This window comes from Eucyclogobius newberryi, unplaced genomic scaffold, assembly GCF_026437365.1.
Source record: "Eucyclogobius newberryi isolate DKJ021-1_F unplaced genomic scaffold, fEucNew1.0.hap1 SCAF_5, whole genome shotgun sequence".
Classification (NCBI taxonomy): domain Eukaryota; kingdom Metazoa; phylum Chordata; class Actinopteri; order Gobiiformes; family Gobiidae; genus Eucyclogobius; species Eucyclogobius newberryi.
In genome coordinates, this window is record NW_027316167.1 from 33560889 (window position 1) to 33584325 (window position 23437).

At 48.1% G+C, this 23437-nt stretch overlaps 1 protein-coding gene across 1 annotated transcript in view; it reads right to left on the reverse strand.

Moving 5' to 3' along the window:
• The window catches only part of mapk8ip1b (mitogen-activated protein kinase 8 interacting protein 1b), an 89020-nt gene that overhangs the window by 50460 nt on the left and 15123 nt on the right, over window positions 1–23437 (reverse strand). Inside the window, exon 2 of the mRNA XM_072465257.1 lies at window positions 21054–21165. Coding sequence (XP_072321358.1) covers window positions 21054–21165 — 112 coding nt within the window. The remainder of the gene's footprint in view (window positions 1–21053; window positions 21166–23437) is intronic.

The following is a 23437-nucleotide window of genomic DNA, read 5'->3' on the forward strand; positions in this document are numbered from 1 at the left end:
AGCACTGCTGTAGCAATCCTGTAGCACTCCTGTAGCACTCCTGTAGCACTGCTGTGGCACTCCTGTAGCACTGCTGTAGCACTGCTGTTGCACTCCTGTTGCACTCCTGTAGTACTGCTGTAGCACTCCTGTAGTACTGCTGTAGCACTCCTGTAGCACTGCTGTAGCACTGCTGTAGCACTCCTGTAGCACTCCTGTAGCACTGCTGTAGCACTCCTGTAGCACTGCTGTAGCACTCCTGTAGCACTGCTGTAGCACTCCTGTTGCACTCCTGTAGCACTGCTGTAGCAATCCTGTAGCACTCCTGTAGCACTCCTGTTGCACTCCTGTAGCACTGCTGTAGCACTCCTGTAGCACTGCTGTAGCACTCCTGTTGCACTCCTGTAGCACTGTTGTAGCACTCCTGTAGCACTGCTGTATCACTCCTGTAGCACTCCTGTAGCACTGCTGTAGCACTCCTGTAGCACTGCTGTAGCACTGCTGTAGCACTCCTGAAGCACTCCTGTAGCACTGCTGTAGCACTCCTGTAGCACTGCTGTAGCACTGCTGTAGCACTGCTGTTGCACTCCTGTTGCGCTCCTGTTGCGCTCCTGTAGCACTGCTGTAGCACTGCTGTAGCACTCCTGTAGCACTCCTGTAGCACTGCTGTAGCACTCCTGTAGCACTGCTGTAGCACTGCTGTTGCACTGCTGTTGCACTCCTGTTGCACTCCTGTAGCGCTCCTGTTGCACTCCTGTTGCACTCCTGTTGCACTCCTGTAGCACTGCTGTAGCACTCCTGTAGCACTGCTGTAGCACTCCTGTTGCACTCCTGTAGCACTGCTGTAGCACTGCTGTTGCACTCCTGTTGCACTCCTGTAGCACTCCTGTAGCACTGCTGTAGCACTGCTGTTGCACTCCTGTAGCACTGCTGTAGCACTCCTGTAGAACTGCTGTTGCACTCCTGTAGCACTCCTGTAGCACTGCTGTTGCACTCCTGTAGTACTGCTGTAGCACTCCTGTAGCACTCCTGTAGCACTGCTGTAGCACTACTGTAGCACTGCTGTTGCACTCCTGTAGCACTGCTGTAGCACTTCTGTAGCACTCCTGTAGCACTGCTGTAGCACTCCTGTAGCACTCCTGTAGCACTGCTGTAGCACTGCTGTAGCACTCCTGTAGCACTCCTGTAGCACTGCTGTTGCACTCCTGTAGCACTGCTGTAGCACTCCTGTAGCACTGCTGTAGCACTGCTGTTGCACTCCTGTAGTACTGCTGTAGTACTGCTGTAGCACTGCTGTAGCACTGCTGTAGCACTCCTGTAGCACTCCTGTAGCACTCCTGTAGCACTGCTGTTGCACTCCTGTAGCACTGCTGTTGCACTCCTGTAGCACTGCTGTAGCACTGCTGTAGCACTGCTGTTGCAATGCTGTTGCACTCCTGTAGCGCTCCTGTAGCACTGCTGTAGCACTCCTGTTGCACTCCTGTAGCACTGCTGTAGCACTCCTGTAGCACTGCTGTAGCACTGCTGTTGCACTCCTGTAGCACTCCTGTAGCACTGCTGTAGCACTGCTGTAGCACTGCTGTTGCACTCCTGTAGCACTGCTGTAGCACTCCTGTTGCACTCCTGTAGCACTGCTGTAGCACTGCTGTTGCACTGCTGTTGCACTCCTGTTGCACTCCTGTAGCACTGCTGTAGCACTGCTGTAGCACTGCTGTTGCACTCCTGTTGCACTCCTGTAGTACTGCTGTAGCACTCCTGTAGTACTGCTGTAGCACTCCTGTAGCACTGCTGTAGCACTGCTGTAGCACTCCTGTAGCACTCCTGTAGCACTGCTGTAGCACTCCTGTAGCACTGCTGTAGCACTCCTGTAGCACTGCTGTAGCACTCCTGTTGCACTCCTGTAGCACTGCTGTAGCAATCCTGTAGCACTCCTGTAGCACTCCTGTTGCACTCCTGTAGCACTGCTGTAGCACTCCTGTAGCACTGCTGTAGCACTCCTGTTGCACTCCTGTAGCACTGTTGTAGCACTCCTGTAGCACTGCTGTATCACTCCTGTAGCACTCCTGTAGCACTGCTGTAGCACTGCTGTAGCACTCCTGAAGCACTCCTGTAGCACTGCTGTAGCACTCCTGTAGCACTGCTGTAGCACTGCTGTAGCACTGCTGTTGCACTCCTGTTGCGCTCCTGTTGCGCTCCTGTAGCACTGCTGTAGCACTCCTGTAGCACTCCTGTAGCACTGCTGTAGCACTCCTGTAGCACTGCTGTAGCACTGCTGTTGCACTGCTGTTGCACTCCTGTTGCACTCCTGTAGCGCTCCTGTTGCACTCCTCTTGCACTCCTGTTGCACTCCTGTAGCACTGCTGTAGCACTCCTGTAGCACTGCTGTAGCACTCCTGTTGCACTCCTGTAGCACTGCTGTAGCACTGCTGTTGCACTCCTGTTGCACTCCTGTAGCACTCCTGTAGCACTGCTGTAGCACTGCTGTAGCACTGCTGTTGCACTCCTGTAGCACTGCTGTAGCACTCCTGTAGAACTGCTGTTGCACTCCTGTAGCACTCCTGTAGCACTGCTGTTGCACTCCTGTAGTACTGCTGTAGCACTCCTGTAGCACTCCTGTAGCACTGCTGTAGCACTACTGTAGCACTGCTGTTGCACTCCTGTAGCACTGCTGTAGCACTTCTGTAGCACTCCTGTAGCACTGCTGTAGCACTCCTGTAGCACTCCTGTAGCACTGCTGTAGCACTGCTGTAGCACTCCTGTAGCACTCCTGTAGCACTGCTGTTGCACTCCTGTAGCACTGCTGTAGCACTCCTGTAGCACTGCTGTAGCACTGCTGTTGCACTCCTGTAGTAGTGCTGTAGCACTGCTGTAGCACTCCTGTAGCACTCCTGTAGCACTCCTGTAGCACTGCTGTTGCACTCCTGTAGCACTGCTGTTGCAATGCTGTTGCACTCCTGTAGCGCTCCTGTAGCACTGCTGTAGCACTCCTGTTGCACTCCTGTAGCACTGCTGTAGCACTCCTGTAGCACTGCTGTAGCACTGCTGTTGCACTCCTGTAGCACTCCTGTAGCACTGCTGTAGCACTGCTGTAGCACTGCTGTTGCACTCCTGTAGCACTGCTGTAGCACTCCTGTTGCACTCCTGTAGCACTGCTGTAGCACTGCTGTTGCACTGCTGTTGCACTCCTGTTGCACTCCTGTAGCACTGCTGTAGCACTGCTGTAGCACTGCTGTTGCACTCCTGTAGCACTGCTGTAGCAGTCCTGTAGAACTGCTGTTGCACTCCTGTAGCACTCCTGTAGCACTCCTGTAGCACTGCTGTTGCACTCCTGTAGTACTGCTGTAGCACTCCTGTAGCACCCCTGTAGCACTGCTGTTGCACTCCTGTAGCACTCCTGTAGCACTGCTGTAGCACTACTGTAGCACTGCTGTTGCACTCCTGTAGCACTGCTGTAGCACTTCTGTAGCACTCCTGTAGCACTGCTGTAGCACTCCTGTAGCACTGCTGTAGCACCCCTGTAGCACTGCTGTTGCACTCCTGTAGCACTCCTGTAGCACTGCTGTAGCACTACTGTAGCACTGCTGTTGCACTCCTGTAGCACTGCTGTAGCACTTCTGTAGCACTCCTGTAGCACTGCTGTAGCACTCCTGTAGCACTGCTGTAGCACTCCTGTAGCACTCCTGTAGCACTCCTGTAGCACTCCTGTAGCACTGCTGTAGCACTCCTGTTGCACTCCTGTAGTACTGCTGTAGCACTGCTGTAGCACTCCTGTAGCACTCCTGTAGCACTGCTGTTGCACTCCTGTAGCACTGCGGTTGCACTCCTGTAGCACTGCTGTTGCACTGCTGTTGCACTCCTGTTGCACTCCTGTAGCGCTCCTGTAGCACTGCTGTAGCACTCCTGTTGCACTCCTGTTGCACTCCTGTAGCGCTCCTGTAGCACTGCTGTAGCACTCCTGTTGCACTCCTGTAGCACTGCTGTAGCACTGCTGTTGCACTCCTGTTGCACTCCTGTAGTACTGCTGTAGCACTCCTGTAGTACTGCTGTAGCACTCCTGTAGCACTGCTGTAGCACTGCTGTAGCACTCCTGTAGCACTCCTGTAGCACTGCTGTAGCACTCCTGTAGCACTGCTGTAGCACTCCTGTAGCACTGCTGTAGCACTCCTGTTGCACTCCTGTAGCACTGCTGTAGCAATCCTGTAGCACTCCTGTAGCACTCCTGTTGCACTCCTGTAGCACTGCTGTAGCACTCCTGTAGCACTGCTGTAGCACTCCTGTTGCACTCCTGTAGCACTGTTGTAGCACTCCTGTAGCACTGCTGTATCACTCCTGTAGCACTCCTGTAGCACTCCTGTAGCACTGCTGTAGCACTGCTGTATCACTCCTGAAGCACTGCTGTAGCACTCCTGTAGCACTGCTGTAGCACTGCTGTTGCACTCCTGTTGCGCTCCTGTTGCGCTCCTGTAGCACTGCTGTAGCACTCCTGTAGCACTCCTGTAGCACTCCTGTAGCACTGCTGTAGCACTGCTGTTGCACTGCTGTTGCACTCCTGTTGCACTCCTGTTGCACTCCTGTTGCACTCCTGTAGCACTGCTGTAGCACTCCTGTAGCACTGCTGTAGCACTCCTGTTGCACTCCTGTAGCACTGCTGTAGCACTGCTGTTGCACTCCTGTTGCACTCCTGTAGCACTCCTTTAGCACTGCTGTAGCACTGCTGTAGCACTGCTGTTGCACTCCTGTAGCACTGCTGTAGCACTCCTGTAGAACTGCTGTTGCACTCCTGTAGCACTCCTGTAGCACTGCTGTTGCACTCCTGTAGTACTGCTGTAGCACTCCTGTAGCACTCCTGTAGCACTGCTGTAGCACTACTGTAGCACTGCTGTTGCACTCCTGTAGCACTGCTGTAGCACTTCTGTAGCACTCCTGTAGCACTGCTGTAGCACTCCTGTAGCACTCCTGTAGCACTGCTGTAGCACTGCTGTAGCACTCCTGTAGCACTCCTGTAGCACTGCTGTTGCACTCCTGTAGCACTGCTGTAGCACTCCTGTAGCACTGCTGTAGCACTGCTGTTGCACTCCTGTAGTACTGCTGTAGTACTGCTGTAGCACTGCTGTAGCACTGCTGTAGCACTTCTGTAGCACTCCTGTAGCACTGCTGTTGCACTCCTGTAGCACTGCTGTTGCACTCCTGTAGCACTGCTGTAGCACTGCTGTAGCACTGCTGTTGCACTGCTGTTGCACTCCTGTTGCACTCCTGTAGCGCTCCTGTAGCACTGCTGTAGCACTCCTGTTGCACTCCTGTAGCACTGCTGTAGCACTCCTGTAGCACTGCTGTAGCACTGCTGTTGCACTCCTGTAGCACTCCTGTAGCACTGCTGTAGCACTGCTGTTGCACTCCTGTAGCACTGCTGTAGCACTCCTGTTGCACTCCTGTAGCACTGCTGTAGCACTGCTGTTGCACTGCTGTTGCACTCCTGTTGCACTCCTGTAGCACTGCTGTAGCACTGCTGTAGCACTGCTGTTGCACTCCTGTAGCACTGCTGTAGCAGTCCTGTAGAACTGCTGTTGCACTCCTGTAGCACTGCTGTTGCACTCCTGTAGTACTGCTGTAGCACTCCTGTAGCACTCCTGTAGCACTGCTGTTGCACTCCTGTAGCACTCCTGTAGCACTGCTGTAGCACTACTGTAGCACTGCTGTTGCACTCCTGTAGCACTGCTGTAGCACTTCTGTAGCACTCCTGTAGCACTGCTGTAGCACTCCTGTAGCACTGCTGTAGCACTCCTGTAGCACTGCTGTAGCACTCCTGTAGCACTCCTGTAGCACTCCTGTAGCACTGCTGTTGCACTCCTGTAGCACTGCTGTAGCACTCCTGTAGCACTGCTGTAGCACTGCTGTTGCACTCCTGTAGTACTGCTGTAGTACTGCTGTAGCACTGCTGTAGCACTGCTGTAGCACTCCTGTAGCACTCCTGTAGCACTGCTGTTGCACTCCTGTAGCACTGCTGTTGCACTGCTGTAGCACTGCTGTAGCACTGCTGTAGCACTGCTGTTGCACTGCTGTTGCACTCCTGTTGCACTCCTGTAGCGCTCCTGTAGCACTGCTGTAGCACTCCTGTTGCACTCCTGTTGCACTCCTGTAGCGCTCCTGTAGCATTGCTGTAGCACTCCTGTTGCACTCCTGTAGCACTGCTGTAGCACTCCTGTAGCACTGCTGTAGCACTCCTGTTGCACTCCTGTAGCACTGCTGTAGCACTGCTGTTGCACTGCTGTTGCACTCCTGTTGCACTCCTGTAGCACTGCTGTAGCACTGCTGTAGCACTGCTGTTGCACTCCTGTAGCACTGCTGTAGCAGTCCTGTAGAACTGCTGTTGCACTCCTGTAGCACTCCTGTAGCACTGCTGTTGCACTCCTGTAGCACTCCTGTAGCACTGCTGTAGCACTACTGTAGCACTGCTGTTGCACTCCTGTAGCACTGCTGTAGCACTTCTGTAGCACTCCTGTAGCACTGCTGTAGCACTCCTGTAGCACTGCTGTAGCACTCCTGTAGCACTCCTGTAGCACTGCTGTTGCACTCCTGTAGCACTGGTGTAGCACTGCTGTTGCACTCCTGTAGTACTGCTGTAGTACTGCTGTAGCACTGCTGTAGCACTGCTGTAGCACTCCTGTAGCACTCCTGTAGCACTGCTGTTGCACTCCTGTAGCACTGCTGTTGCACTCCTGTAGCACTGCTGTTGCACTCCTGTTGCACTCCTGTAGCGCTCCTGTAGCACTGCTGTAGCACTCCTGTTGCACTCCTGTAGCACTGCTGTAGCACTGCTGTTGCACTGCTGTTGCACTCCTGTTGCACTCCTGTAGCACTCCTGTAGCACTGCTGTAGCACTGCTGTAGCACTGCTGTTGCACTCCTGTAGAACTGCTGTTGCACTCCTGTAGCACTGCTGTAGCACTGCTGTTGCACTCCTGTAGCACTGCTGTTGCACTCCTGTTGCACTCCTGTAGCACTGCTGTAGCACTGCTGTTGCACTGCTGTTGCACTGCTGTTGCACTCCTGTTGCGCTCCTGTAGCGCTCCTGTAGCACTGCTGTAGCACTCCTGTTGCACTCCTGTAGCACTGCTGTAGCACTCCTGTAGCACTGCTGTAGCACTCCTGTTGCACTCCTGTAGCACTGCTGTAGCACTGCTGTTGCACTGCTGTTGCACTCCTGTTGCACTCCTGTAGCACTCCTGTAGCACTGCTGTAGCACTGCTGTAGCACTGCTGTAGCACTGCTGTAGCACTGCTGTAGCACTGCTGTTGCACTCCTGTAGCACTGCTGTAGCACTCCTGTAGAACTGCTGTTGCACTCCTGTAGCACTCCTGTAGCACTGCTGTTGCACTCCTGTAGTACTGCTGTAGCACTGCTGTAGCACTCCTGTAGCACTCCTGTAGCACTGCTGTTGCACTCCTGTAGCACTCCTGTAGCACTACTGTAGCACTGCTGTTGCACTCCTGTAGCACTGCTGTAGCACTTCTGTAGCACTCCTGTAGCACTGCTGTAGCACTCCTGTAGCACTGCTGTAGCACTCCTGTAGCACTGCTGTAGCACTGCTGTAGCACTCCTGTAGCACTCCTGTAGCACTCCTGTAGCACTGCTGTTGCACTCCTGTAGCACTGCTGTAGCACTCCTGTAGCACTGCTGTAGCACTCCTGTAGTACTGCTGTAGTACTGCTGTAGCACTCCTGTAGCACTCCTGTAGCACTGCTGTTGCACTCCTGTAGCACTGCTGTAGCACTCCTGTAGCACTCCTGTAGCACTCCTGTAGCATTCCTGTAGCACTGCTGTAGCACTCCTGTAGCACTCCTGTAGCACTGCTGTAGCACTCCTGTAGCACTCCTGTAGCACTGCTGTAGCACTGCTGTAGCACTCCTGAAGCACTCCTGTAGCACTCCTGTAGCACTGCTGTAGCACTCCTGTAGCACTCCTGTAGCACTGCTGTAGCACTCCTGTAGCACTGCTGTAGCACTGCTGTTGCACTCCTGTAGCACTGCTGTAGCACTCCTGTAGCACTGCTGTAGCACTCCTGTAGCACTGCTGTAGCACTCCTGTTGCACTCCTGTAGCACTGCTGTAGCACTCCTGTAGCACTGCTGTAGCACTGCTGTAGCACTCCTGTTGCACTCCTGTAGCACTGCTGTTGCACTCCTGTTGCACTCCTGTTGCACTCCTGTAGCACTCCTGTTGCACTCCTGTAGCACTGCTGTAGCACTCCTGTAGCACTGCTGTAGCACTCCTGTTGCAATCCTGTTGCACTCCTGTAGCACTGCTGTTGCACTGCTGTTGCACTCCTGTTGCACTCCTGTAGCACTGCTGTAGCACTGCTGTTGCACTCCTGTTGCGCTCCTGTAGCGCTCCTGTAGAGCTCTGTGGAATTGGGCCGGCACAGCTTTAAGGTTTTAATTTTCATAATATTTTGTATTGGCGCTCACAAAACACCAATATCCTATAGCAGTAAAAAACATGTACATGTTATTGTTTAGTATCTATGAGTATAGTTTATCAATAAAATAAAATTGACATCAAATTTGCACTTAAATCCGTATCCCCAAAATGCATGTGTAAAATGGTGGAATACAGGATTAAGGGTGGTTCTCTTCTTCATTACAGACTGTATATAGGAGAGGACAGTGCTAGCATGTTAGCTACCGCGCTCCAAACAGGAAGTGAGTGCAGCGGTTTGTAACTGCTGTTGTGAGGCTCGTCATTCTGACCTCGAAATGTTCATTTCAAAAGCTCTTTGTGATGTTTTTATTTGACAATTGTCTTTGTAACTCAAGATATGGACAATAATAACTGACCAATCAGGCGCAGCGCTTCTCTGACGTACTGTTCAGCTCACGTTAGCAGCCCGTTTGATTGGCCGCTTGGCTCGTTGCTATGTGCCCGCTCAGTGTAAGCCAGTGACGTGGGCGGGTGCCTTCTACACACTCGCTCCTGATTGGCTCTGATCCGGCTCCACATTAGCCGCTATAACTGCTAGCCCTGATTTGCTTCAGCTGGCTGGAGCCAAACAGAGCAGCGTCACACTGAGGTCACATGACTTTCACGGAGCGTTACTGTAAAACTCTGTTCTCATGCCGTTAGTCAGAGTGTTCTGCTGACTCACATGAAAGATAAGAAGTGTAAGAAACTGTGTCCACTCTCTTCTGGGAAACATGAATCTGCAGAGGGGCAGTTCTTGTATGTCCTTTTGCATAAGAATGATACAACTCGACACAAAGACTAAAATTCAGGTTCAATAAACATGTCACACATAAACTAATACACTCTGAATGTGTCCACAACCACACACAACAACACACAACCACACACAACCACACACAACAACACACAACCACACACAACACACAACCACACACAACAACACACAACCACACACAACCACACACAACCACACACAACACACAACCACACACAACAAGACACAACCACACACAACAACACACAACCACACACAACAAGACACAACCACACACAACAAGACACAACCACACACAACAACACACAACCACACACAACAAGACACAACCACACACAACAACACACAACCACACAACCACACACAACCACACACAACCACACACAACAACACACAACCACACACAACCACACACAACAACACACAACCACACAACCACACACAACAACACACAACCACACACAACCACACACAACAACACACAACCACACAACCACACACAACCACACACAACCACACACAACAACACACAACCACACACAACCACACACAACCACACACAACACACAACCACACACAACAAGACACAACCATGCACAACCACTAGAAGAACTATTTCAGTCAGAATCGAGGTTGTGAAGTGGTTTAACTTTGGGTTTTTCGCTCAATAAAAAAAAAAGAAGTATAAATACATATATATATATATATATATATATATATATATATATATATATATATATATATATATATATATTTATATATGTATATATAATATATATACATATATATATATATAAATATATATATATAAAAAATATAGATTATGTTTATCTTTTTTTTTTTTATGTCTAGTAAATGTGTAATGTAATGTAATTTTATACAGCAAAAGTTCATTTCCACCTGTCGTCCCAGTTAAAATAATGGAAAATTCAACAACACAACGAGAAATCTGATCATCAAAAACACGTCAGTTAATCAATGTTTTTTAGAGTAACCAATGTATTTAGAGCACAGAGAATAGTCAAATAACTCTCTCCTGTTTGTCTGCGATCACTCGCATTAACAGTTGACAGTTAAACCCATTGCTCCAGAAATCAGACTACGATCAGATTTCTTTCGGTCTGCGTCCAAAATACACACCTGCAAACCAACTGCAAGCACTGAACACTAAACTCAGAACATATGAACACACTTTCTTCCATCAGACGTTGTTTGATTTCCAGTCTGACATCGATAAATGTCCCGTTGTAATCACGTCCCGGCCGCTCGTCCCGTTACAGATCAATCCAAACGTCCACTTCGATTTTTGACGTTCGGCTTCTTCAAAACGCTGCTTGCTCACACAGTTTCTATAGTGACTGAGAGCAAGAGGAGACCCGGGGGGGGGGGGGGGGGGGGACCGGGCCAATCGCAGCTAAGCACACAACGGCTAGAGACACATGGCATGACAAACAGGAAAAAATATAAAGAAATTATTGTGCAAAATTTAAATTATATATAGTTATTTCAATGGCAAATCAAACGATAATTTACTAAATCAATAAAGGCAATAAAGTGAAACATTTCTGACTGGAAAAATGTCAAAAGAAGTTGAATGAACAATGACTTACAATTAACTGAATTAAAGGTTCACTGCTTTGTCTGAAATGTTCCACAATAATGACTTTAAACTGTTAGTTTTATTGATCAAAAAGACTTCAGACTAAAGAAACAACAACTCTAAATGTCAACAGATTGAGGTCAAATAAGCTTAATATCACTTTTTTGAGCAATTAAAAAAATATATAATGATTTAAATCAAGTTGAAACCACAGCGTTTGCAGATTTTGAATAAATATTGTGTTTGTGTTATTAAAATGTGCAGAATTACTAATTACAAGTTAATTATAATTATTTTTTTCCGCGATTGTCCATGTTTCAGATGAGGCTCTCCACGTTGTACTGTCTGAAATCCTCTAATCCCAAATCAATAACGGATCAATACAACATCAGATTATCATCAGGGACGGATGATTCACAGCTGCCTCTTCCTCTCCCCCCTATCTACTCCTCTCCTCATCCCCCTCTTCTCTCCTCTCCTCTCCTCATCCCCCTCTTCTCTCCTCTCCTCTCCTCATCCCCCTCTCCTTTCCTCTCCTCTCCTCATCCCCCTCTTCTCTCCTCTCCTCTCCTCATCCCCCTCTCCTTTCCTCTCCTCTCCTCATCCCCCTCTTCTCTCCTCTCCTCTCCTCATCCCCCTCTCCTTTCCTCTCCTCTCCTCATCCCCCTCTTCTCTCCTCTCCTCTCCTCATCCCCCTCTCCTTTCCTCTCCTCTCCTCATCCCCCTCTTCTCTCCTCTCCTCTCCTCATCCCCCTCTCCTTTCCTCTTCTCTCCTCATCCCCCTCTTCTCTCCTCTTCTCTCCTCTCCTCTCCTCATCCCCCTCTCCTTTCCTCTCCTCTCCTCATCCCCCTCTTCTCGCCTCTCCTCTCCTCATCCCCCTCTCCTTTCCTCTCCTCTCCTCATCCCCCTCTTCTCTCCTCTCCTCTCCTCATCCCCCTCTCCTTTCCTCTTCTCTCCTCATCCCCCTCTTCTCTCCTCTTCTCTCCTCTCCTCTCCTCATCCCCCTCTCCTTTCCTCTCCTCTCCTCATCCCCCTCTCCTCTCCTCATCCCCATCTCCCTCTTCTCTCCTCTCCTCATCGCCCTCTCCTTTCCTCTCCTCATCCCCCTCTCCTTTCCTCTCCTCTCCTCATCCCCCTCTTCTCTCCTCTCCTCTCCTCATCCCCCTCTCCTTTCCTCTCCTCTCCTCATCCCCCTCTCCTCTCCTCATCCCCCTCTCCTCTCCTCATCCCCATCTCCCTCTTCTCTCCTCTCCTCATCCTCCTCTTCTCTCCTCTCCTCATCCCCCTTTCCCTCTCCTTTCCTCATCCCCCTCTCCCTCTTCTCTCCTCATCCCCCTCTCCTCTTTTCCTCTCCTTCTCTCTCTCACCTTAATCGAGTCATTGTGATTTCAGAATATCAATAATCACTCTCTCTATTCTTTCCTTCCTTCCGTCTTTTCCTTCTTTCTTCACCTACACAAATCATTTTCCTCCCCTCTCTCTTTTCTTCTCTCATCTTCTCTTCTCATCCCCCTCTCCTCTCTTTCCACTTCTCTCCTCATCCCCCTCTTCTCTCCGCTTCACCTCTCCTTCACACTTTCACCTTAATCGAGTCAATTTCAGAATATCAGTCATCTCACTGTTCTTCCTGCTCAAGACGTACAAAACGCTGAGTTTCTCCATAATTAACTCCTGTTGCCCAGTTTAGGCCTCATCGCTACAGCAGCTGGAGGAGACAAGCATGTGTCTACTGGCCTGTGCGGTGAGAGGAGGTGCCCCACATCAGCTCTATCCTGAGAGGAGGTGCCCCACATCAGCTCTATCCTGAGAGGAGCTGCTCCACATCAGCTTCCTCCTGAGAGGAGGTGCTCCACATCAGCTTCCTCCTGAGAGGAGGTGCTCCACATCAGCTTCCTCCTGAGAGGAGGTGCTCCACATCAGCTTCCTCCTGAGAGGAGGTGCTCCACATCAGCTTCCTCCTGAGAGGAGGTGCTCCACATCAGCTCCCTCCTGAGAGGAGCTGCTCCACATCAGCTCCATCCTGAGAGGAGCTGCTCCACACAGCTCCATCCTGAGAGGAGCTGCTCCACATCAGCTTCCTCCTGAGAGGAGCTGCTCCACATCAGCTCCATCCTGAGAGGAGCTGCTCCACACAGCTCCATCCTGAGAGGAGGTGCTCCGCATCAGCTCCATCCTGAGAGGAGCTGCTCCACATCAGCTCCATCCTGAGAGGAGCTGCTCCACATCAGCTCCATCCTGAGAGGAGCTGCTCCACATCAGCTCCATCCTGAGAGGAGCTGCTCCACACAGCTCCATCCTGAGAGGAGGTGCTCCACATCAGCTCCCTCCTGAGAGGAGCTGCTCCACATCAGCTCCATCCTGAGAGGAGCTGCTCCACATCAGCTCCATCCTGAGAGGAGCTGCTCCACATCAGCTCCATCCTGAGAGGAGCTGCTCCACACAGCTCCATCCTGAGAGGAGGTGCTCCGCATCAGCTCCATCCTGAGAGGAGGTGCTCCGCATCAGCTCCATCCTGAGAGGAGGTGCTCCGCATCAGCTCCATCCTGAGAGGAGGTGCTCCGCATCAGCTCCATCCTGAGAGGAGGTGCCCCACATCAGCTCCATCCTGAGAGGAGGTGCCCCACATCAGCTCCATCCTGAGAGGAGGTGCTCCACATCAGCTCCATCCTGAGAGGAGGTGCTCCACATCAGCTTCCTCCTGAGAGGAGGTGCTCCGCATCAGCTCCATCCTGAGAGGAGGTGCTCCGCATCAGCTCCATCCTGAGAGGAGGTGCTCCACATCAGCTCCATCCTGAGAGGAGGTGCCCCACATCAGCTCCATCCTGAGAGGAGGTGCCCCACATCAGCTCCATCCTGAGAGGAGGTGCTCCACATCAGCTCCATCCTGAGAGGAGGTGCTCCACATCAGCTTCCTCCTGAGAGGAGGTGCTCCGCATCAGCTCCATCCTGAGAGGAGGTGCTCCGCATCAGCTCCATCCTGAGAGGAGGTGCTCCGCATCAGCTCCATCCTGAGAGGAGGTGCCCCACATCAGCTCCATCCTGAGAGGAGGTGCCCCACATCAGCTCCATCCTGAGAGGAGGTGCTCCACATCAGCTCCATCCTGAGAGGAGGTGCTCCACATCAGCTCCATCCTGAGAGGAGGTGCTCCACATCAGCTTCCTCCTGAGAGGAGGTGCTCCGCATCAGCTTCCTCCTGAGAGGAGGTGCTCCACATCAGCTCCATCCTGAGAGGAGCTGCTCCACACAGCTCCATCCTGAGAGGAGCTGCTCCACACAGCTCCATCCTGAGAGGAGCTGCTCCACACAGCTCCATCCTGAGAGGAGCTGCTCCACACAGCTCCATCCTGAGAGGAGCTGCTCCACATCAGCTCCATCCTGAGAGGAGCTGCTCCACACAGCTCCATCCTGAGAGGAGGTGCTCCACATCAGCTCCCTCCTGAGAGGAGCTGCTCCACATCAGCTCCATCCTGAGAGGAGCTGCTCCACATCAGCTCCATCCTGAGAGGAGCTGCTCCGCATCAGCTCCATCCTGAGAGGAGGTGCTCCGCATCAGCTCCATCCTGAGAGGAGGTGCTCCGCATCAGCTCCATCCTGAGAGGAGGTGCTCCGCATCAGCTCCATCCTGAGAGGAGGTGCTCCGCATCAGCTCCATCCTGAGAGGAGGTGCTCCACATCAGCTCCATCCTGAGAGGAGGTGCTCCACATCAGCTTCCTCCTGAGAGGAGGTGCTCCACATCAGCTCCATCCTGAGAGGAGGTGCTCCGCATCAGCTCCATCCTGAGAGGAGGTGCCCCACATCAGCTCCATCCTGAGAGGAGGTGCCCCACATCAGCTCCATCCTGAGAGGAGGTGCTCCACATCAGCTCCATCCTGAGAGGAGGTGCTCCACATCAGCTTCCTCCTGAGAGGAGGTGCTCCACATCAGCTTCCTCCTGAGAGGAGGTGCTCCGCATCAGCTTCCTCCTGAGAGGAGGTGCTCCACATCAGCTCCATCCTGAGAGGAGCTGCTCCACACAGCTCCATCCTGAGAGGAGCTGCTCCACACAGCTCCATCCTGAGAGGAGCTGCTCCACACAGCTCCATCCTGAGAGGAGCTGCTCCACACAGCTCCATCCTGAGAGGAGCTGCTCCACATCAGCTCCATCCTGAGAGGAGCTGCTCCACACAGCTCCATCCTGAGAGGAGGTGCTCCACATCAGCTCCCTCCTGAGAGGAGCTGCTCCACATCAGCTCCATCCTGAGAGGAGCTGCTCCGCATCAGCTCCATCCTGAGAGGAGCTGCTCCGCATCAGCTCCATCCTGAGAGGAGGTGCTCCGCATCAGCTCCATCCTGAGAGGAGGTGCTCCGCATCAGCTCCATCCTGAGAGGAGGTGCTCCGCATCAGCTCCCTCCTGAGAGGAGGTGCTCCGCATCAGCTCCATCCTGAGAGGAGGTGCTCCGCATCAGCTCCATCCTGAGAGGAGGTGCCCCACATCAGCTCCATCCTGAGAGGAGGTGCCCCACATCAGCTCCATCCTGAGAGGAGGTGCTCCACATCAGCTCCATCCTGAGAGGAGGTGCTCCACATCAGCTTCCTCCTGAGAGGAGGTGCTCCACATCAGCTTCCTCCTGAGAGGAGGTGCTCCGCATCAGCTTCCTCCTGAGAGGAGGTGCTCCACATCAGCTCCATCCTGAGAGGAGCTGCTCCACACAGCTCCATCCTGAGAGGAGCTGCTCCACACAGCTCCATCCTGAGAGGAGCTGCTCCACACAGCTCCATCCTGAGAGGAGCTGCTCCACACAGCTCCATCCTGAGAGGAGGTGCTCCACATCAGCTCCACACAGCTTCTTCAAAGCAGCTGAACTCCTTTACAGCCCACGTGAATCCAACAGTGCCCTCTAGTGGCCTGTTCCGATGCATCGCCACAAAACACACCACCTTTTGAACTGCCCCAAATATCACACAGCAATGCAAACTGAAAAAAAACCCCAGTGAGGCCAACCACAACCACAACCACAACCACAACCACAACCACAACCACAACCACAACCATAATAATAATAATAATAATAATAATAATAATAATAATAATAATAATAATAACAACAAAATACCTCTGCTTTGGCATCTCATGTTTTAGGATTTAAAATAACGTCTTGAATATGAAGCAATTTTCCATGTTAAGAATTGAGTTAGAGCTCCACCTACTGGCAGCAGGGGGAATTACAAAGAGGATTCATACAAAAGCTAGCTTGCCCCGACATGCTAAAGCAACCACACAGTCCTAATGAATGTAATTTGATGACAGAAATGCTCAGAAAGAGTCTGGAGTGTTTTCTGAGTCTGAGGGAAGAAGATTAATGAAACAAGCCTGAATCAAAAAGGTAAAAAAGGTCATTTAATTCCCTTTAATGTTAATAGTTTCAATCATCAGTTGCATTGTTGTAACTGAAATTCAATTAGCTTCTTTCCTCTGCATCCCTCTCCTCCCTTTCTTTCTTTCCCCTTCCTCTCCGCCTCCGTCTCTCATCCTCTCACAGCTTCCTTCTTTCTCCACTCTCTTTCTCTCTTTCTCTTCTCTCTCTCGTTCCCTCTCTCCCTCAGTGTGACGTGACGAGCTGCAGATGGCGGAGGTGTTATTTTAGCTCTTTCTCCACCAGGAAGTGAAACCCTGTTTCCATGGAGACGGGTCTCTCTGGGACTGATAGAGAGCGCTTTTAATCATGATCCCTTTGGCCTTTCACTCGGGGGGGTTTATATCAGGAAACTATATTCAATTGAGGCGTGCGGCAGACGCAACGATTCACAAAAAATACCTCGAAAGATTTGGTCTCGTGCTAAAGAAATCACATTTTCATGGAGACGAGCAAATGGCAGACCCTCAACCTGAAAAGTTACATGTAGTTTATATCGGTTCCTGCCAGACACGTGACCCGTACGCCGCTCGCAGCCATCTTGGCTCTGGTCGCTGATGTAAACAAATGTAAACGCCAAAAGAAATCTGAAAACTGCACACATATCAATAACAACAAATTACATCATACACGAATACAGCTGCATTTTAAAACGCAAAAGTGGCTTTGTTGTAGTGAGTTGTGTAGAAAACACTAATAAATGGTCAAATGTGATGGAACGGAAACGTGGCTTGTAAGTGTCAGAGAGTTTCCCTGTGTCTAGTTGTTAAAAGTCAGTGTAAAGTCGTGAAAAAGCCGCTCAAAAGCCGTTGTATCTGCGCTGACTGAGCTGCGAGATGTTATCAGCCTCAAATCTATACTTTTCACTCAACATTTGTACAAAAAGCGAACACTCGTCACTTCCCGTAGAAACATTATGTCTCCAACCAGCCACAATTTCACTCTTTTCGTTATTTGTGGCGTACGTTGGCATGATCCAATAGGGCTTGGTACATCGGTAACTTAAACAGTGCTGCTCGTGACATATTTACACGTTTGCTACACGCTAAACCCGGGCTGTATCTTTATGCGTACGTTCACCACACACTGGACATTTCCACCACATTTATCAGAATTACGATCTTGGCCCCAAGAGCAGGAGGGATGTAGCAGTGTGAATCAATACTGTATGTGACTGGATTTATTATTGGAGATGTGTTTCCAGGTGGATCTAAGCTACTCTGGACATGCTCTTCCGTTTACTTGAAAGATTCCACATATTTTTTAATTTTTTCATATTTATTCACGCCTTTGTTGTGCCATGCATCTAAAAACAGCTTGAAACTAGTGAAACAAGCAGAACAATACAGCACAAACAAGTAAGAAGAGAGTCTATTTAGCGTAATATTCCTTTTCATATTAAAACTTAAGTATTACACTGAGCAGAGGGACTCCAGTGCTGACATTTGCCCTTTGAGTCCCTGTCGTCTTCACCACGAGGTCAGAGGTCAGGCCCAAACACACGAGACAGCTTTATGTTCCTCTGTTTCTGCACATTTTCAATTCAGGTTCTGTTTTGTCCAGTTTGAGTCTGCATTTGTTCTGATTTTGGGCTGCACAATAAAAAAAGATATTCAATAATTATCTGTTGTATTTATTCTATTCTATTCTAACAATATTCCTATAAAACTTTAACATAAGCCACACGATGCCGCACAGGCGACCTCTGGATCTCCCCCGATGACGTCACAATCAGGTCAAATTGAAGCTGAGGTCTTTCCGAGGTTACAGCAAGAGGAGCTCGCTGTCAGGATGAATGAAACTAGCGAAAACTAAGCTAAACACAACTCAAGGTGTGATTTCGATCAGGCAATAACTTTATAACACACTAAAAGCTTGAAAAAAATGAGCGTAAGATGTGTTAATGTGCAATATGTCATAATTTATTAATAAAACGAGCCAAAACAACAACTTAACCAAGACTAAAACAAGATATTTACATGAGAATTATGACAAAAAACTGCCCTTTTTACTTTCTACTTTCTAAAAACAGTACATTTCTGTCATGGGGAGAAATACATTTAATTGTCTGCGATATCGATATTTCTGGGACACAGTTTGCAGTTATAATCACAGTTTGCAGTTATAATCAGCAGTCGCAGGTTCTAAACTCTTCACACTGGATTGTTATCTCATGGAAATCTTTAGACCTGGGCTCCCCGTTCCCTCTCAGCCGCCTCACACCCGCCCCAGACGCTCTCTGTAATGTCTACGATGATTATGAATTATTGACAGGACGAGGAGCCCCCTGCAGCGTCCCGGGGCGATGATGTCACCACCGCAGGACGTAACAAGCTGTGATCCAGACAAAGCAGGGGGTTTCTGACCAAGAGGCAGATTAATATTTCATCACTTCTCCATCAAACACAATATTTACCTTCTACAAATCTGTGAATCTGAGTTGACACAATTACTAGCATTTTAAACTCACTTCAAATATGACATTAATAATGAAAAGAGACAAGTAATTGAAGTAGTTACTTTAAATATTATCAAGCAGTTCTGATAAAGATTGAGACTATTCTAATTTTCCAATATTTATTTGTATTCATTTTGTAAATTATTGTAATATGCAATTTAGTTAGGACTGCAACTAGTGATTATTTTAGTCAACTGTCAAAGTTTTTTTTTATTTAATTAGTCGACAAGTCAAACTATTATATTCTATTGTACATTTAAGTATATTTTTAAATAAATAAACATTGAAACATGCTGACAGAAGCCTTTTACATAGAGAATACCTACAAACGAAGTGTATTATTTATAAAAAAAAAAAAAATCAATAATTGTTCATTCTTTGTTGACATTTGAATTGAATAATACCACTGTCTTTGTTATAGAGTATATTTTTCATGCATTTTAGAGTCTGTATAGTCCAAAAGTAAAAATGTGACTTATTTTTTTGTCAACTAGTCCCGATTAGTTGATTAATTGTGATTAATTGTGTGATATCAATAGTACGGCAATAATCATACTTTTGAATGCAATAATTTCAGCAATATTGAAGTATATTTATTTACACCTTAATGTGTTAACAGAGACAAAACCAAGACTAAATCAGAGATAATTCAGACTACATATTGAAAATCATGAATTTTCCCTTTTAGAAAACAGTACATTTCTATCAGATGTAGGACCTTGATGTTACTGCGAAATTGTTTGTTGTTGCCGGGCAATACTGTGCTATCGATTACCAATACTTTAGCGATGTGTTGTGCTGATGGCCAAAAGTGAACAATCACACATCAGGAGAAATAAAATCACCTGCTCTTCCGATCGCCCCCACACACTGCTCAAACTGTGGGCGGCGAGAAAGACCCTTGATCCAAAACAAACGACATCGTCAAACTGTCCTGTTGCCGTGGTTACGGAGCGAGGCACATTTCTGACACGAACGCAAATCTGAAGCACATCCTGGAACCACAACGACCTCTGCGAGATAAGCGTGGTTCACATGTACTGCAGAGGCTACTTGATCTGCACCAAAGGAAAATCAAGCCATGAAGTAGTAACACAACAGAAACATGTCCACTTCATGTGTGTTTTCTGCTCGTATAGTTGAACAAATGCAGATAGATTCTCACGGTACACTAATATTCTGATTACAATTGTGTTTGAAAGATATGATTTAACTGTATGATAAGTTTTCCCAGGAAATAGCCAATAATGAGAGGAGGACAAAAGTGTAAATAATGAATCCGCATGCAGTATTTTATATTTTCGACATTTTTAATCACAGTATTGAGCAAACCAACTTGAGGAAAGAAACACGTCTGCAGAATAATTCACTCCAAATACTTTGAGTGAGTGAATGAGAAAAGAAAACATGGTTAAAAGCTCTTTGAAGTCGCTTTTCTTTTACAGTGCTCAGATACTAAAAAACACATGTTTGTTTTTGGACGTATCTCGGGGCAGTGGGGCACTCAGGAAACAACTCTGAGTGAATTATTTAGACTCAGTACCCAGAATGCAGCAGGGGCCACTCTGCTCCGGGACGAGTGGACTGAACTGAGAGGGACAGATTTAACGCTGGAGTGGACAAACAAACAGCTGTTTTGGAAATGCGCAGAAGTAGAATATTGAGTATATCATCTAAAGTTATTCAAATGTATCTCAAAAAAAGACCGACCGAAGTGTATAAACTGATATTTCTACCTTGTATGGTAAATGTTATGTTCCATTTACATTTAGAGCTACATTGAAAAATACGTTGAAAAATCGTCTGAATATTGTAATCAAGATTATGCAAAAAATATATTGCAAAATACATTTTTATATTGTCAAACCCGAATCCCATTGTACCACCAGAAAAAGCCACTTCTCCATGAAGTTCTCTTTAAAATATTTACATCTATAACGTGTTTAAATAGTCAGCAATTGTATTAATTATCATGATATTATCGTTAATCACAGTTATTTTAGCCACGTTGACACACAATTTCAATATTGTCCTTGCCTAGTGTGATTTTAGTGTTACGGATGTAGTTTACTGTATAATACCGTATTTCCTGGACTATAAGTTGCACCTTTTTTCATAGTTTTGGCCGGGGTGCGACTTATACTTATATTTATACTTATATACTCAAGAGCGACTTAAATGTGATATTATTTGTTATTTTCACACTTGCAACCGCATTTCATACTCCAGTGCCACTTATATACAGTGTGTTTTTTTCATCTCTATTATGCATTTTTTGGCTGGTGCGACTTATACTCCGGTGCGACTTATAGAAAATACGGTACATTGTAAAGCGTGTTTGAGAGTCCAGACGCGCTGTATAAACGGAGGCTTTCCTCTCGCTCACCTTCAGGTCCGGCCCGTTGCAGTTGAGGCTCATCCCTCGTTCGTCTGTGATCTCTGTAATCTCCGACAGATCGTCATCTTCAAACTCGTCCAGGCTGATGTCGTGGGTCAACCTGCACGGGACAAACACAGAACGCTTTGTAAGGATGTGACACAGAGAAAGACCCGCTCCAGAGTTCAGTAAACACCACGTCTGCAAACCACACAGGGATGATTATAAGACTGAGGAGAGAGGGAAATCAACACTGGCTTTATCCTTGAGTCCACGGCCGTCACTGCAGTGGTTCAGCAAATGCACAGCAAATATGATATCAGGGTTTAGGAAGCTCAGCTGTGGACAGTTCTATTGTACATTTTGAGAGTTTGATGAAGGCTACTCAGCTAATTTTGTTGTATTTATTTAGATTGGGACAGTGCATGTTAATGGACAGATAAGATACAACATGAATTAAGCACATTGGACCGTAACCAAAGGCTGATTTCCAGCTGTAATAACCAAACATTTAATATTATTTAATTACAAAAAAAAAAAAGAATATCACAATTCTCCACAGCTCCTACATCACAATTTAAATTCTATCACAATCCATGGACACAAAGAATTTTAAACCCTGCAAATGTGCTTCTTCTGAAGGTTCACGCTTCACTGTGATTGGCTAAACCAACCTGTCATTCACTCAGAGAATGACAGAAGCTGAGCAATAGGAGGAGGGGAAAGGTGTCTTTTTGAGCATAGAGTTGTATTAAAGACAGGTTTTAGTGACTTGTGTTATCCGTGTGTTTCATATTAAAGCAAAACTGCTGCATTTCAAATGTAGCATGTTGTGTTTGCCTCTGCTACGCTCCAGGTCTGATCCATTTAGTCTGTTACAGCTGGGACCAACACAGGGCTGAAAATGTGATTATCCACCAGGAACCAGGAGCTGCAGAGCCAGGCTAATATGTGTCCATGCTAACGTCATTTAGCCGGGCTAATATGTGTCCATGCTAACGTCATTTAGCCGGGCTAATATGTGTCCATGCTAACGTCATTTAACCGGGCTAATAATGTGTCCGTACTAACGTCATTTAGCCGGGCTAATAATGTGTCCATACTAACGTCATTTAGCCGGGCTAATTATGTGTCCATGCTAACGTCATTTAGCCGGGCTAATATGTGTCCATGCTAACGTCATTTAGCCGGGCTAATAATGTGTCCATACTAACGTTATTTAGCCGGGCTAATAATGTGTCCATACTAACGTCATTTAGCCGGGCTAATATGTGTCCATGCTAACGTCATTTAACCGGGCTAATATTTCTCCATGCTAACGTCATTTAGCCGGGCTAATAATGTGTCCATACTAACGTCATTTAGCCGGGCTAATATGTCTCCATGCTAACGTCATTTAGCCGGGCTAATATGTCTCCATGCTAACGTCATTTAGCCGGGCAGATATGTCTCCATGCTAACGTCATTTAGCCAGGCTAATATGTCTCCATACTAACGTCATTTAGCCGGGCTAATATGTCTCCATACTAACGTCATTTAGCCGGGCTAATATGTCTCCATGCTAACGTAATTTAACTGGGCTAATAATGTGTCCGTACTAACGTCATTTAGCCGGGCTAATAATGTGTCCATACTAACGTCATTTAGCCGGGCTAATTATGTGTCCATGCTAACGTCATTTAGCCGGGCTAATATGTGTCCATGCTAACGTCATTTAGCCGGGCTAATAATGTGTCCATACTAACGTCATTTAGCCGGGCTAATAATGTGTCCATACTAACGTCATTTAGCCGGGCTAATATGTGTCCATGCTAACGTCATTTAACCGGGCTAATATTTCTCCATGCTAACGTCATTTAGCCGGGCTAATAATGTGTCCATACTAACGTCATTTAGCCGGGCTAATATGTCTCCATGCTAACGTCATTTAGCCGGGCTAATATGTCTCCATGCTAACGTCATTTAGCCGGGCAGATATGTCTCCATGCTAACGTCATTTAGCCAGGCTAATATGTCTCCATGCTAACGTAATTTAGCCGGGCTAATATGTGTCCATGCTAACGTAATTTAGCCGGGCTAATATGTGTCTATGCTAACGTCATTTAGCCGGGCTAATATGTCTCCATGCTAACGTCATTTAGCCGGGCTAATAAGTGTCCATGCTAACGTCATTTAGCCGGGCTAATATGTCTCCATGCTAACGTCATTTAGCCGGGCTAATAAGTGTCCATGCTAACGTCATTTAGCCTGGCTAATATGTGTCCATACTAACGTCATTTAGCCAGGCTAATATGTGTCCATACTAACGTCATTTAGCCGGGCTAATAATGTGTCCATACTAACGTCATTTAGCCAGGCTAATATGTCTCCATGCTAACGTAATTTAGCCAGGC